Source organism: Castor canadensis, chromosome 11 (assembly GCF_047511655.1).
Source record: "Castor canadensis chromosome 11, mCasCan1.hap1v2, whole genome shotgun sequence".
Classification (NCBI taxonomy): Eukaryota; Metazoa; Chordata; class Mammalia; order Rodentia; family Castoridae; genus Castor; species Castor canadensis.
Window position 1 is genome coordinate 134,179,467 of NC_133396.1, and position 16,037 is coordinate 134,195,503.

General features: G+C 34.4%; 1 protein-coding gene across 2 annotated transcripts in view; it reads right to left on the reverse strand.

Annotated features, from left to right (window-relative positions):
• Positions 1–4,049: 4,049 nt before the first annotated feature.
• The window catches only part of Cfhr5 (complement factor H related 5), a 36,259-nt gene continuing 24,271 nt past the window's right edge, over positions 4,050–16,037 (reverse strand). The window contains exons 9-12 of one of the 2 annotated variants that reach the window (XM_074048733.1): positions 15,170–15,346; positions 13,013–13,192; positions 10,884–11,066; positions 4,050–6,892 (exon numbers count right to left, since the gene is read on the reverse strand). In XM_074048733.1, the coding sequence (XP_073904834.1) occupies positions 6,696–6,892; positions 10,884–11,066; positions 13,013–13,192; positions 15,170–15,346 (737 nt within the window). In that variant the 3' untranslated portion in view covers positions 4,050–6,695. The remainder of the gene's footprint in view (positions 6,893–10,883; positions 11,067–13,012; positions 13,193–15,169; positions 15,347–16,037) is intronic. The other variant, XM_074048732.1, reaches the window with a different exon arrangement.

Sequence of the window (16,037 nt, forward strand, 5' to 3'; positions counted from 1 at the left end):
TCTATGCTATCTCTTAGTTGCTGTGCTGCTGGGGTTTCATTGAGAAAGTTCTTACCTATACCTACTAACTCCAGAGTATTTCCTACTCTTTCTTGTATCAACTTAAGAGTTTGGGGTCTGATATTAAGATCCTTGTTCCATTTTGAGTTAATCTTGGTATAGGGTGATATACATGGATCTAGTTTCAGTTTTTTGCAGACTGCTAACCAGTTTTCCCAGCAGTTTTTGTTGAAGAGGCTGCTATTTCTCCATCGTATATTTTTAGTTTCCAAATTAATATAAAAACAACTACAGCCAAATAGCAACATCATAAAAAATGAGGAAAACAGGTCACATGGCAAAAGCTTAGAAAAACTGTACAAACACACCATAACTCTAACAAACTGTAGAAGAACTTAGCTTGCCTACTGTAAGAGAAAATAAGAAAACACCCTGAAGACATTATGTTAGGTGAAATAAGTTTGTCATAAGGGTAGGTGAAATAAGTTTGTCATAAGGAAAAAAAGTCCTGTGTTATTCTATTTCTTTGAGGTACCTGAAGTTGTCAAGTTTACAGGAACAGACAGTGGTGGTTACAGGAGCCGGAAGAGAAAGGGAACCGTGATTTGCTGTTTAATGGGTACAAAGTAACGTTCTGACAACGTGAAAAGAGTTCTGAAGATGAGTGCTGTCAACTGGCGGAATGATTCAAGTGATACAGTGCCTGCCTTGCCCAGCAAGTGCAAGGCCCTGAGTTCAAACCCCAGTACTGTCAGAAAAATGCAGAGGAAAATGTGTACGGATGATGGTTGCACAGCAGTGTGAAGGAACTCAACGCCACTGAACTGTAAACCTAAATAAGATGGTAAATATTAAGTTATGTATTTTTACACCACAACTAAATATGTGTATTAGGAAAAAGTCCAACCAAAAGTAAACACAAGGATCCAGTCTTATGAAGGTGGAAATCCAGGCAACCCCAATAAAGGAACTAGAGGAGTCATGCAATTTCAAAAGGTGACCCAGTTCACATGCACGAAAACTTGCATATATATTAGGCTGTCAAGAAAATCTAGCTGAATTCCAAATAGATCAATATAAGCCTTGTTCTCTGATCATAGTGCAACATATTTCAAAGTTGAGCAAAGTGAAAGGCTATTCTTCCCAAGAACGAATGAACTTCTATTAAGCAAATCTTAGGTTAAAAGAGAAGCATAAGCTAATATTATAGAGAGCATTTCTAGAAAACAATAAGGAAGCCTATATATCAGAATTTATGAGATAGGGCTAAAATCATATTCAGAGTTAAAGTATTAGCTTAAATATACATAATTAATATAAAAACAATACAAAAATTAAACAGACAGATGTAAAAATTGGGGAAAAATAATAAAGTGAAAGAGAAAAATGAAGAAACTAATGTGAATAAATACAAACCCAAATGAAGTAGGAGACACAAAAAATAAGAAAATTAAACATGTGAGGGTTTAAAAAGAGATAAAATATGTATTAAGAAAGATAGAAATAAACACTAATATGAGCAATAAAAAATAACAGGTAAATAGCTCCTCAACTCACTGCAAATTACTTTTTAGGCCCATGATTCATTTATTCCAATCTGAAAAATTTGGGAACACGTATATTTTGCCTTTTATTTTACTAGATGTCTTTGTGACAATGACAATTGACAGTTTCTTCCGTGATCAACCCTATTTCCTTCCACTTTCTCCTGACTGTTGGATGTTCTCACTCCAGAGGAACTAATACAGAAACCTTAAAGTGACAGAGGTCAACATAAGGGGATCAAGAACCACTGTAAAGATCAGTTAGAGATGAATCAACCTGGGTTGTAACACATTTGTACATGAAAGCAATGCTAGGAATCTCTCTGTATAGCTATCCTTATCTCAACTAGCAAAAATGTCATGTCTTTCTCATTATTACTTATTTCTACTCTTCAACAGAACTGGAGAAAAGCACAGAACAGGTTCTGCCTGAAAGGGAGCGGGGAGAGGGGGAGAGGATAGGGGAGGGGGCAGGAGGGAGAAGTGACCCAAACAATGTATGCGCATGTGAATAAATAATAAAAAATAAAATAAAATAAAAATTACTGTTTACATAAAAATGTCAGTATAGAACATTCATGATTAGGTAGATAATTATAACTGTAGCAAGTGAGGGGGGAGTTTGTGTGTGTGTATGTCTGTGTGTGGTTGGGGGTAGTATATGAATTCTATTTTATTGTTTAATTTCAACGAAGCCAAATAGGAGTCTGAACCTCAAAGGAAAGATCCAAGAAACAGTGTGGATTGAGAAGGGCAAAGAGCAGATGGCATAACCCTGAGCAATGCAAATGTTACTTAATGACAGAAGTTGGAGTAAAAGCCTATCTACAAGAACAATAAGAGTGATCATAAAGATAGAAACACAGTCAGATAGAAACCTCCTACAATAGGAAACAGATATATGATTTTTACCATGAAGATATTTTACATCATGTTTTCTAATGACTTAAATAGTCAACTGTAGACGTGGCAAAACAGAAATAAATGCTAATACTCTGACCATTGACACTCCCTATAGTTTGGAGATGGTTTGATTGTGCTTCCCTGCAAAGTTTCATGTTAAATCTTGGTCCTGATTGTGGAACTAACTGGAATTAGCAGAATCTTTAAGAGGTGGGACTTTGTGAGAGATCTTATGGTCATTGTGGGCTGAGGTAGTCCTCATGTGACCCACCTCTGATAGATTTTATGAAACTCCTTGAGTACTCATGGAAGGACTGTCATAAAAGGAGCAAGCCTGGCCCCCTCATCCTCTCTGCTTTCTGGTTCAAGATGTGACTGCTTGCTCTGACATGCTCCAGCCCTTGCAATCCACCAAGATGCAATACTGCCAAGAGAGAGAGCCCTCCCAGATCTGAGCCAATGCAAGCACCATGCCTTTGAACTCCAAAGCTGTGAGCTAAAAAACCTCCTTTTGTTCATAAAAATAAATAAAAAGCTTGTAGGGAAATGCATGCTGAGTATTTCATCAAAGTAGACTCTGATTTTGCTGTCCTCTGGAAACAAATGTAGGAATTGAACATTTACAGAAACTGGGCATTTGTTCAAATGCAATAGCACAGAGTTTACTATTTTTTTCTAGAGAAAAAACAAGACTTACAGCTCAGGTTTTCATTCTTATTTAGGGTCAATCTTAGCATCAGAAATGTTTTGTCAGCAATTTGTTATAAATTACTGACACCTATGTTGTGTGATACACTATGAAATCTACATCATCAGCCATTAGGCTCTGTTGAAACAATAAACAATTGCAATCCAATTTAATACAATAGCAGAAATATGAGCTTGGTTTAAAGAAAATATTCCCCTCCTCCGACATTGGTTTTCTGTTAAGTGGATGGGTATGGTGAAGGGAGAGGTGACTGACTGCTCTGCTATGTGGGGTAGCTCCTCCAATTAACAAGATGGCTCTTAACCCTTCAGGGGATCAGTAGAAGGAAAGCCAGGTTGATCCATTTGTGGATAATTCCTTTAAAATCCTTTTGAACCTGGTTCCTTCTTTGCATCCCAATGTCTTCCTGGTTCTCCTTTTCCTTATTAGAGTATGCTGCCAGGTAGACCTTTGGACAAAGTCTCTTTAAGTTGATATCAAGCCAATTTCTCTTTCTCTCTCTCTCTTTTTTTTGGTCTGTGACTCAGTTATCTACTGGCTGCTCATCTTCTCTTTCTTTAATTTTTTGTAGTCATGAGAAATAAATATCAAAGCTTTCAAATCGTTTCTGTATTACTATAGTAGTGGTATGAACTTCTCATAACACCTAGCAACTATCAATACGAAAAGTTTTCCTGGAATTTCTACCCTTAATTGTTTTGACTTTCCCTGACTTCCTTTACTTCTTAGAATGGAGGAAGAAACAAGGGATAGCAAACCTTATGAACAAGTCCTGTATTGTTGTTCAGGCACTTGGATTTAGCAAAGGTGCCATGAAACAGCTTGAGAAAGTTAGAAAGAAATTCTCATAAACTGAGAAGGGATATGAAAACTCTAAAAACTTCCATATTATACTCAGAATAAAGTATTTATATGTACATTTTATTATAAAGCTTTTAGGTAAACCTCCTCAGAATTTTACCTCTCAGCTTTGAGAAGGAGAAATGAAAGTTACTTCCATTTTTCCTGGACAGGAGGCCAATTATTTCAACATACAGCAAGTGTGAGTCACAACTTCTTAACTTTTAATTTTAAAAAATCCCAGTGTTTTTTCTCATGAGTTTTAAATGCTGGTCACTATTTTTTTGGTGTTGGCTTTATTGAGATATATTTCACATATCACATAATTCACTCATTTAAAGTATACAATTAAATATTTTAATATAATCATGAAGTTGTACAGCAATTCAATTTAGAACATTTATCATCTATAATGGAAATCCTGTTGACTTCAATTATCAGCATCTTATGCCTCATACCCAGACCTAAACAACCAGAGATCTGTTTCGTCTCTATGTGTTTACCTATTCTGAACACGCCAAATAAATAGAGTGATACCACATGTAGTCTTTTGTAATGTTTTTAAGGTCAGTTCATTTTGTCAAATGTACAAGTACTTCATTCCCTTTTATGGCCAAATAATATTCCATTGTGTAATGGACTAACTGTTTGTTAATCCACTCATCAGTTGGTCAGTGGTGATTTTGGTGATTTTTAATAGTGCTGCTACTCACATTCATGTATAAGTATTTGTGTGGACATATGCTTTTATTTCTCTTGGGTATATAACTGGAAGTAGATTGCTCAGTCAGTGATAATTCTATTGTATAATATTTTAAGGACCTTCCAGATTTGTTTTCCAAATTGGGCATATCATTTTACATTTTCATATCAGTGTATGTGACTGACAATTTCTCTACATCCTGAGATCACTTGTTCTTGTCTGACTTCTTTTCTGCAGGACTGAGGATTGAAGCCCAGAAGCCATGCATTCAAGTGTAAAGTGGTATGTCATTGTGGTTTGATTTGCATTTATTTAATGACTAATATTGTCATACGTCTTTGCATGAACCTATAAGTTGTTCCTATGTCTTCTTTGGAGAAATGTCTATTCGGAACCTTTGTTCTTTTTTAAAGTTGTGAGTTATAAGAGTTTATTATATATTTTAATACAACTCTTTTACCAGCCAGATGTAGTGGTACACACCTGTAATCCCAGCATTCAGGAGGCTGAGGCATAAGGGATGTGAGTTTGAAGCTAGCCTGGGTTACATGGTGAGACCTTGTCTCAAAAACAAGCAAACAAGAAAAAATTTCCCTTATCAGCAATATGCTCTATAGGTATTTTCTCACATAGTCTGGACTGCTTTTACCTTCCTTGAAAGTATGCTTTGAAACATGAAAAAATTAAATTTTGATGAAATCCAATTAGTGTATCTTTTTTCTGTGTCTGTGCTTTTAGCATTCTATCCAAGAATCTACTGCCAAATTCATGATCATGATGATTTAAAAACTTTTGTTTTCTTATGGAGATTCTAATCCTAAATTTTACCTATTTTAGTTATCATATTTTCATAAATATTTAAAACAAATCTTCTGGCCAAAAAACTTTTTTTTTGTAGTGTTGGAAGTGAAACCCAGTTCTTGCACATGTGAGGCAAATACTCTACCACTGGGCCACCTTATCAATGCCAGTGGTCAAGAAGATTTTTTAACTAAAAAATGTGGCCTGAAATACAAGAACATCCAGTGTATATACATCTAACATTTCCTGTTCAGTATCCCCAAACTCTGATGAAACAAGAGCTGATGGAGTGGCTGTGTAAAATCAGCATCACGATCAGCAGAGTCTTAACGCTTGTGTGTTCTATTGCTTTGAGTTTTAGCTACGATTTTGTAACTTTTCTGAATGTAAAAATAACATGTTTTAAAGTGAACAATTGCAAAATATAGGAAAATATAAAGAATTTGAAAATATTTAAAAATTTTTGACTCTATTAACCTCACACCACATAGAATTGTTCTGCCATTGTTTACTTTTCTCTAAATCTTTTTTTTATAAACACTTATGTCTTCCTAGATAATTTGCATATGCAATTTTGTAACCTAATATTGTCCAATTTTTTGCATGTACACATTGCCTCTTCACTACATTAGAAACTCCACAGTAGGATTTGTTTAAACTCTAAAACTTTTTACTCTTTTGCAGAATATGGTACAGTTACTGTTTTAAGGGCTGTTCAGTATTTGATGGATATCTAGATTCATGTTAGAGGACTTATAAATACTTATTATGCTTGTTACAAGCAGAAATAATAACAATTTTTTTCATGTGCATAAGTAATGATAATAATATGAAGACAGACTACCAGAACCTCTCTATTTCCTCTGTAATAAAATTGATTCAGAAAGCTTCAAAATTATCTTACAAATTAAAAAAAAACTAGAAGAGGTTAGTTAGAATTAATTACTTAAGTGAAGATATATATTCTCTTTCTTTGTAAATTTTTGAATAAGAGACCAACATGTTTTAAAAAGTGAAGCATTATTTGGTCAGTACATAAATTTCTGAGCTTCTGAAAATCAGAACTCTTAATAAACTGAGTTAAACATCAGTCGGAAGACTAAAAACAATTTTACAATTGGGTACCTAAAGGGTAGCCAATAGTGTTCATATCTAATTACTTTTAAGAATCCATTCAAGGAAACAAGTGCTTATTTCATTCACATATGGGATATTCAAATTTCCCTTCCTTACAGATTGCTTGGAATGACTGCACTGATGTTTTTGCTTTGAATGTTGATTTACAGGCGAATTCAACAATGTTCCCTGTTTTTACATATATTCTTTTGTTGCTTTTCCATTTTAACTGTATGTTATTTTTGTTCATGTTTTCTTCTGATATTACACATGCATCTAAAAGAAGAAATAGTAAAATAAAGTAAATAAATAATAATATATCTTTCCCTTTCATAGGAAAGTACAATTTCATTTAAGAGTATTTTAGCATTCTATAATAGGATGAAAGATTAGTAGTAGCATCTATTTCTTGAGTTATGCCAGGTACCATTTCTTAGTACTTAGTTAATTCTAAACACCATGCACTATTTCCCTGGACAAAAAGAATAGTTTCCACGATGTACACAGCTTGAACATTGCAAAGGTAACAGTTTAATAACAACCATAGTAAAGTCCATTTATTTTTCTATTACAGTGCAGAAAGTGAATTGTAAATGTACGGTATATCTAAAAACCAATCACCCTTTTGAATATTCATGTAACATATTCTTCAATGAGACTTGAGATTCTACCAGCTTTATTGTTGCTAAAGCCTCTTTTCTGTGAACCTATCTTTTGTGAAATCTGGAGTTCTACAGGAAAAACAACACTATCTTCCCCCCACTGGTCTCTGACTCCACTCACTCTTAAAATTTTTTTTTTATTATTGTTGTACTGGGGGAATTTTGTGACACAAAAATTCTTACAATATATCATATTTGAATTTACCTCCTCCATCATTCTCCTTTATCTCCCCTTGTCCCATTCCTGGAAGAGTTTCAACAGGTCTCATTTTCACATTTATATATCTGCTCATTCTTAAATTCAGCATTTAAAAAATTGAGAGATAGTATTCATTTAGGCAAATAGCTCATCATGGTGTACTGCTAAGTAATATGTTCTCTTCAACCCATAATGTCTGATACAGGAATTGTTTAGAAGATGCTGAAATAATCCCATGGATGCACTTAAGGAGACCTCCCAGGAAATAGAAACCAACAGGAACTATTGTACAGAGATTTATCTGTGTCCAGGATGTTTCTAAAAATTTTCCAGATTATACATGGCAGACCAGTTCCTGACTGTCAAGGTTAAGTTGAATGTTTTTCTCCCTGATGTTCTGTAGACATGGAGAGACCAGAGAACACAGGTATAGATCGCCTGTGTCTGAACCCAAGCTCCACCAAATACTCACCAGATAACTTAAGCAAACCGCTCAAGCTTTTTGTGCCTCAGTTTCTTCAGCTGTAGACACAGATGTTAATACTAAACACATAGATTATTGACAGAAATCTAGGTAATTTCTATTTTTAACTGTTTTCTTAAATACATTTTCTGGCAGTTCCTTGCAAAAATGCATTTAAAAATTAGTTTTCCAGAAATAAAAAAAATCAGGCTAAGGAATATGTATCTTTAAAATGTGAGGCTTAGTTCCAAACATGCCTCAAATATTTTGGCCTAATTTATAATTTCTATAAAAGAAAATGAGAATGCTTAACTCCCTGGCCCATGCCAAAATTTTGGATTATATATGTTGTCAAAGATTATATACATGTTTTTTTCTTTCAGCCAATCGAACATTTCCATCACATTGAAAGTTTATAAACGGGCTTGGTGTTATGTGCCTATAAGTCCAGCACAAAAAAAGATTGAGGTAGAAGAATTGTGAGTTCAAGGCCAGCATGAGCTATATAGCAAGATCCTGTTTCCAAAAAAGAAAAAAATAAAAGAAGTTTTATATAGGTGCAAGGATTTTCTTCATGTGCATATGTCATAGATTTTTCATTTTCTGTTTATGTACCTTACATATTTTTCTACTAAGTTTTTATTGATTTGTAGGAAATCTTACATGTTAAGCACTGGAAATTCCCCCCCTTAAATTGTAGAGAGATTAAAAAAACTTTTTCATCTTCATTTTTTTGGTCCAAGTTTTCTTGCTTGCTATTCAAGATTCTGCTTGGTCTCTGGAAGAATCTTAAACAACTTCTCTAGATTCTTACTTTTTCATTTTTAATACAACCAGGTGTTCATAGACAACTGATCTTTAAAAAATACATTAAAAATATGCTATTAAAATATTTTCCTGACTCCTTAATACATTAAAAAAAAGTAAAGAAGTTTATATCTAGCTTTGAAAAAAGCTGTTTCTCTAGAGCCATCAATTGTCTATCTTCAATTGCATGGAAAATTGCTAAATCAGTTTTCCATAAATACTTCTCGTGACTATGGTGGCTTTGTTGTTATTTGGTCAGCTAGTTTATTTTTATTGTTATTGTTTGTTTATTCATGTTTGCTTTCCTTCTAGGTATTGTTTCTCCTTACTAGCAAGCCATTCCTCACAAGTCTGATAGTCAAGATAGCCTACATAGTTGAGGTTATAATTTTCATCTCACCTTACTTCTGGAAAATTAGTTTATGGCATTTTCCCATGATAATTTCTACCTACTCCAATTTTTGGACTATGTAAAACTGGTCTGTATTTACCATCTTAAATAATGGTATATTTATCTATTCATCAGTCACTCCAATGAAAATCCTAGAAGTGGCCTTTGAAACCTAGGATTTCTTCATTCTAACAACACTGGTCAGATGCTATGTCTGCTTTTCTCCTGCTCTGCACGTTCTATGTTCAGTTTCCATGTTGCTGTGATGACATCATGCGAAACAGGACTCACGCAAACTGTCTAGTGGCTTAAGAGACAGTATAAGCCATAACAGCATCAAGGTAATTTGTCATTACAGAAGGTTAGAGAAAGTGACCTAATGAGAAGAATGAGGTTGCAGAACTATAAGCAGCTTCTGGGCTGGTCCTGGGGATGAAATGCTTGGCACCACTGAGAACCACTGCAGGATAGGACCTTATTAACACAGTGTCACACAGTGGATACTAGCAAGCAGAGGGACCTATGGAGTGCTGGTTTTCTCCCATTTAATCTAGAATAAACTGGTGTTCATGTTTTTGCTGTTGTTGCCATAAAACCGAGGCCCATATCAATTGTATTTTATCCCTTTTAGTAGGTAAGACCAGGAATGGAATTTCCCCTTAAGCCTTGAATGTGGCTCTCCAAATTTTGCTTAAGGGTGAACTATGTTCATTTTCTTAAAATGTGGATTTGGAAAGATAAGAATTTAAATAATGGTGTCCTAATATTGAGGAAGGAAAGAAGGTTAAAGACAGGATAGTGTCTATATTTTGGATCTAAAATGTCCCCCCCAAGGGGGACATGTGTTAAAGGTTTCACCCTCAGGTTGTCACTATTGGGAAGTGGTTGAAACTTTAAGAGGTGATGCATGGGAAATGGTTAGGTCCTAGGGAGTGGTCCCTTGAAGGGGATTGTGGGAACCTAGTCCCTTCCTCCTCCTCTCTTTCACTTTCCCACCATGAAGTAAATAGATTTGCTTCATTACAGGTTCCTGCTGTGATGTGTGGCTTTACCACAGGCTCAAAAGCAATGGGGCCAGCCAACCACAGATAAAAACCTCCAAAACTGGAAGCCAAAATAAGGCCTTTCTTTCACTTTATATAGTTTGTTCAATTTTCACTTCATAAGTTTGTTACAGTTTTCACTTTGTATGTTACAGTAGCAAAAAACAGTAATGGAATGAAATATAAAGGGATCAGCTTGCTAACTCTTCTAGTTTTTCTACCTTTCTTGATAGAAACATACAAGGAAAAAGCCTTGCTAGTGGTGGTGGCCCACTAAAGTGTTCTATACGGGAAAGCATTCTGGCTCACAAGTAGGACCTCATCAAATAGTAAATAAAATTTTCCTAAATCAATGTCTTGAAAATGGTCTCTAAGAGCAACTCTCAGGTAGATGTTTATAATGTGAAGATACTTAATGGTGTGAGATTAAGTCCCATGGAAAATAATATTGGGTATATATGGAGTCTCATAATTTATCTGATCATACTTAGGTCTCAAAAATTTACTTGTATTTTTTAAAGATACATTTTCTCCTTTCTTATTTGTTTAAAGCTAAGTTTTTGAAAATTTTTCATTATGTATTTGCATGTGATAGGAAAGCTTTTAGCTGCATGAAACTTAAAGATTATTCCATGATATTAGTCCATACTAATCCATTATAAATATTAAACCTCAGACAGCAGGAGGATATTAAAAACTCACCTAGGCATTTTGGTGGTTGGGACCACTGTCCATTGCTGCACGTTATGACTGCGGAGCCCTGGAGTTCATAGAAAGACTGGCAGCGGTAGTTAACTGTTGATCCTGGAGGGTAGGTTTGTAAGGGGAAAGAGGTGATATCTCCATTGCTAACAGGTGGAGGGGGCCCACAGGATTGTGCAGATTCTGGAAGGTAACATTGATTTGTTGAGAGATAAGTTTATCTTAAATGAAATAATATGAAGAAGATATCATATATCACATCTTCAGTATCATATGTAAAATCTCATAACCCACATAACTAAGTATAGACTTTCTTTATACAATCTGATTATTACAATATATTATAGCACCTCCATTCCTGCCAATTAAAATTCACATAAAATATTGGGAATATAAGAATTAAGAAAGTTTTTATTTAAAGCATGACAAATTAGTAAACCTTTAGTACACACCTTGATATTCAATTTTTTTCACAGAGGAAAAGTAAAAAGGAATTAATTCTCTTCCTATTTCTATCCTCAAGGCTGTTTTTCTTGCCAATAGTATCTACATAATGGTACATTTTCATAAACTTTCACTTTTGCTGAAAATGAGTTATAAAACAAACTTTTCTGAATTTTTTTGACTCTAAGTAATATCACAGTCATTTTTCCCTGTCAGTAAACGTGTTTCAACCTCATACCGAGGTGGGCTGGCATACAATTTATCAATTCATCTTACTTTATATTTTACCGAAGATAGGAGAAGAGAATTGCTAAATAGTAACTGTACCCTAGATAACTTGTTCCTCATGTTTCATTGTGTCACTATCCCTGCTTTTGCATACTGAGCTCTTCTAGAGAGCACTAGATTCCTCTCCTTCTGAACGAGTCATGTTCATTATTCTGTAGAGTCAACTTCTCCTTCTCTCCTCAATCATTCATCAACCTACAAGCATGCTGAAAATGTCTCCACTTAATAAGGTAAAACTTCCCGGTATCCACAACCACTTTCTGGGTCCTGCTTTATTTCTCTACTACTGTTAGAGTATGTGTACTCATTTTCTTTCCCCCCGATCTTACTTTATTACCCACATTCTTTCTTGAAATATTTCAATTTTGTATCCACCTCCTAATGATACATCTGTATGCAAAGTTACTAATGACTTTCAAGGAGCTAAACTTATTATTCAATTATCAAGCATCTTCTCAACTCCAAGCAGTCTTTACACATCTGCTGTCCTGTCAAATGATACTTTGAAATATATCCTTCTAATGTATGTCCTTGCTATTGCTTCTGGGATGCTAGCTGTGGTTTGGATGAGTGTCCCTGAAAGGTCCATATGTTAAAGGCTTTGTCCCTGGTGTGGTGCTATTACAGATGGAGCAACTTTTAGGCTGTGGGGGTTTTGTAAGAGGTCATTACGTTATTGGGAATACGTCCTCTAAAGGGCTTATGGAACCTGGCCCCTTCTTTTTTATTTACTCTGAGTGGTTGTGATGTAAGTGTCTTTTTTTTCAGCCACTGCTTCTTTCATGATGTGCCTTCTCACCACAGGCTCAGAGCAATGAGGTCAACCCATCACAGACTGAAACCTCCAACACATGCAAAATGAACTTTGTGTCTATATGCTGAGTATTTTGTTAAAGTAATGGAAGGCTGACTCACACAGCCTTCCCTACTTTTTCTCCAACAACTCTACCTGTTTCCTTCTTATAAGCCAGACCTTTAATGATGGGAGTCTCCAAGGCTAAGTCCCTCTGATATCCTTTTATATCCAGTTATCTCAGACTTTGTGTGATCCCATGACATACCATAGCTTTAAATATCATCTATGTAATAGCAACTACCAGATTATATATTCCAGTCCTGACCACTCCTACACTCTCGATTCTACATCTCAACCTGGACATTGAATAAATATATTTAATAAAATTGAGCATTCATCAGAAATTTCAGACTTCTTTCTTCTATGATCACTATTGGAGATATCTCTCAAAAAAAATTAAAAAGGCAGAATTGGATAGCTAGTTATCAATTTAGGTATACAGTGTAATAGGTAAGTCCTAAGTTTTTTTTCCTGTTCTGTAGATGAAAAAAGGAGATTAGTAACTTCTTTTTAATTGAGATTATTGAGAAAAGCTACTAACCAAAACAGTGTGGTAATGATTGCCATCGTCCATTTTTACACACAACATCTTTTGTCTCTGATAGTAGATAATTTTCTTTACAGAGAACAGCTACTTTTTCTCCATCCTGATAATTCACAGTCGTTATCATATTCTGAGCATTAGGTATCTGAGGTGGAGGTGGGCAGAGTTGTTTTTTTCCTACAAAATATTAAAGCTAAATTATTTCATAAGTACAAGTAAAGGAAAAAAACCCAGCTCAATAGGGTAGATAGAATGGAATATCCAATAAAAATTTTCCCATTCCTCTGTCTGTCTGTCTGTCTGTCTCTCTCTCTCTCACATACACACACACTCATGCATGCACACACACACTTCATGTTATAATAATGAGCATCATGCTTTGTTCTTATATACAAATTAAGCATTAAAATAAGAATTTTCTTGTTTCTTTTCTCTTGTCTTTCAAATTCAATTGTCCCAGGGTTTAAGGTAAAATGGTAAACAAGTTTTAAAAGATATACCAAGAGATTATAAAATATGTTCTGACATCATTAAACATTATTAATATAAGACGGTAAAGAAGTGAGTATTGAGGGCAGAAGTGAAGGCTTCAGCACTTAAGAATTTTCTGTATGCTATATCCAGTGTGCAGAGAAGGAAAGTAGGAAACTTTTTGGTGCTGGATTTGTACATGGAGACTCATGCATGCTAGGTGAGCACTGTACCACTGAGCTACATCTTCAGCTCTTGAAATCTCCTCAATAACCACTTTTCCTATGGAATTAATGGTACAGGAGAGTTCCTGTCTCATGCAAAAGAGAGTTTTAACTGAAGTAAAACTTCCAAAAACATGGCCACACCAATGACATCTTCCATTCTTACATCTCAGTGGATAGAATTATGCCTGCTGAAAAGGGCCAGCAGTAGGTTAATTTCAAAAAGCTCCACTCAAAAGGTCAGCTTAGAGGAGGGGTACAGCTCCAACAGAGAAATGGACTCTACATCCAGAGCTAATAGTTCTGTCAGGGTAAACACCCTTTGTAAAGGGAGACTTCCAGAATTGGATCTCTCTCAATAACTATAAATGCAGATGATATTTTTCTTTAGGCTTCTAATTTGTTTATTTAAAAAATTCCACTTTTTAATTTTAATCTACTTTTTGGTTGCAGAAATGTTTATTTTTGTCTGTCCTCCATTCTTCTTGGCTTGAGCCCACTTGGGTAGATAAGTCTGCTTATTAGCCTTTTCAAAAGATCAGTTTTATTGCTTGGATCAGGGTTATATTCTATTTCACTCACTTTTGCCTTTACTTTTATTATTTCCTTCTCCCTCTAATATATGAATTTTATTTTTCCTAGATTTTTAGCATATTTAAATTAATTTTTCCCTCCAACACAAAATAATTTAAGACTATAAATGTCACTCTAAATTTTGGTTAGCGTGCATCTCAGGTTTTACTACCTGTTCTTATAACTGTAATATAATTCTTAGTTGTTTAAAGATTATGTCATTATATCATTTGGACATAACAGCCCTGCTATCCAAAATTAGAAGTGTAGAGTGGGAAAATTTTTATGAGTACTTTTAAATGTTAATTCATTGTAATTAGAGAAGTGTTCTATAAGATTTTAAAATTTGAATATTATGAGAATTATTTCATTAGCACAATAACTAATCAATTTAAATAAACATTTCACAGACAGGTAAAAGGTTGATGATTCTTTAAACTCTCAGAAACATTTTATTTCCTCAAATAGAAATAAAAGTATATATAATAAAATAAAAACATTTCAGTTTTTATACAAATTTGTAGGCACCTTATCATCTTGAAATTGTTATGCACTTAAATTTAATAATAAATTCCAACATTTTATCACCATTTCCAATGATATTACAATCTTTTGTTTTGAGTCAGTATTTCATCATGTTGATGAATATGTAGTATGACTTCTTTCAAATTTGACCTCGAGTGGTTAATTCCCTTAGTTTTTTCCTAGGTTGAAAATTTATTTATTCTGCAATCATTAGTAAATAATGTCAGGTATAGAATAAAAGTTTACCATTTGCTTTCTCAAATATTTTGACAATATTAGTACGTTTTCTTCTGGCTTCATGAGGCACTCTGTCACTTGAGCCATATCCCCAGCCCAGCAAGGTGTTTTAAACAAATCTTACCTGTGCAGTCTGGCTCAGGCTCCCACTTCCCATTTACACAGACTGCTTGCATGTAGCTGGGATTCCCAAGACATCTGTAATTTATTCTGGCACTATGATTAAATTCATTCAAATATGGTACGATGAACATTCTCGAATAAAACCTTGGTCTTTCACACCTCTTAACCTGGTGTGTTGCTATAAAGATGAATATATTTATACATGATAGGAGTATTAAACATAAATAAATTATTATTGAAATAAATATGTCACATACAAATAGTGTAAATAAATTATATTTTATGCTTTTAAACATCACAAAAATTATTCTTGATATCATTGCATAAAATAGACTATACTGTATTGAAAAAAATTAAAATGGGAACAAAAACTGTATCCCATTTTTTAATGACAGAAATATATATCAGAAAGTTTTCTGGGAAAGACAAGTGCAGGATGGGTTTCCTTGGTTCAGGAATTTTGACTAGAGAGCAGTCCCACAGGAAATACATTTACCTAATTTTAAAAAGGTCCTGAAAATGTACACATATATCATTGCTTCCACTAATATATGTTAAGTTAATATCTTCAGAACATTTAAAGATAAAAAGAGACAACGCATGACTAAGTGCAGAAAGTATAGTAAATCTGTGGGATTTCAGACACTTAGCTAAAACTCTAGCTCAACAAATCAAAGTGTGCTCAAGGACAGAACTCTGACAGTGACGTCATTGAACCTCAGAACATGCATTTCTAGTGGCCTCTTGATTGTCTAGGTAGCTTACATTGTTACAATTTTTTCTTGCTCCCCAGAATAGATAGATAACTACTGAGCCTTTTCTTATGTGTGTCAAAGGATGGGATAATGAAACCTGGAGTGTGCTCTGTT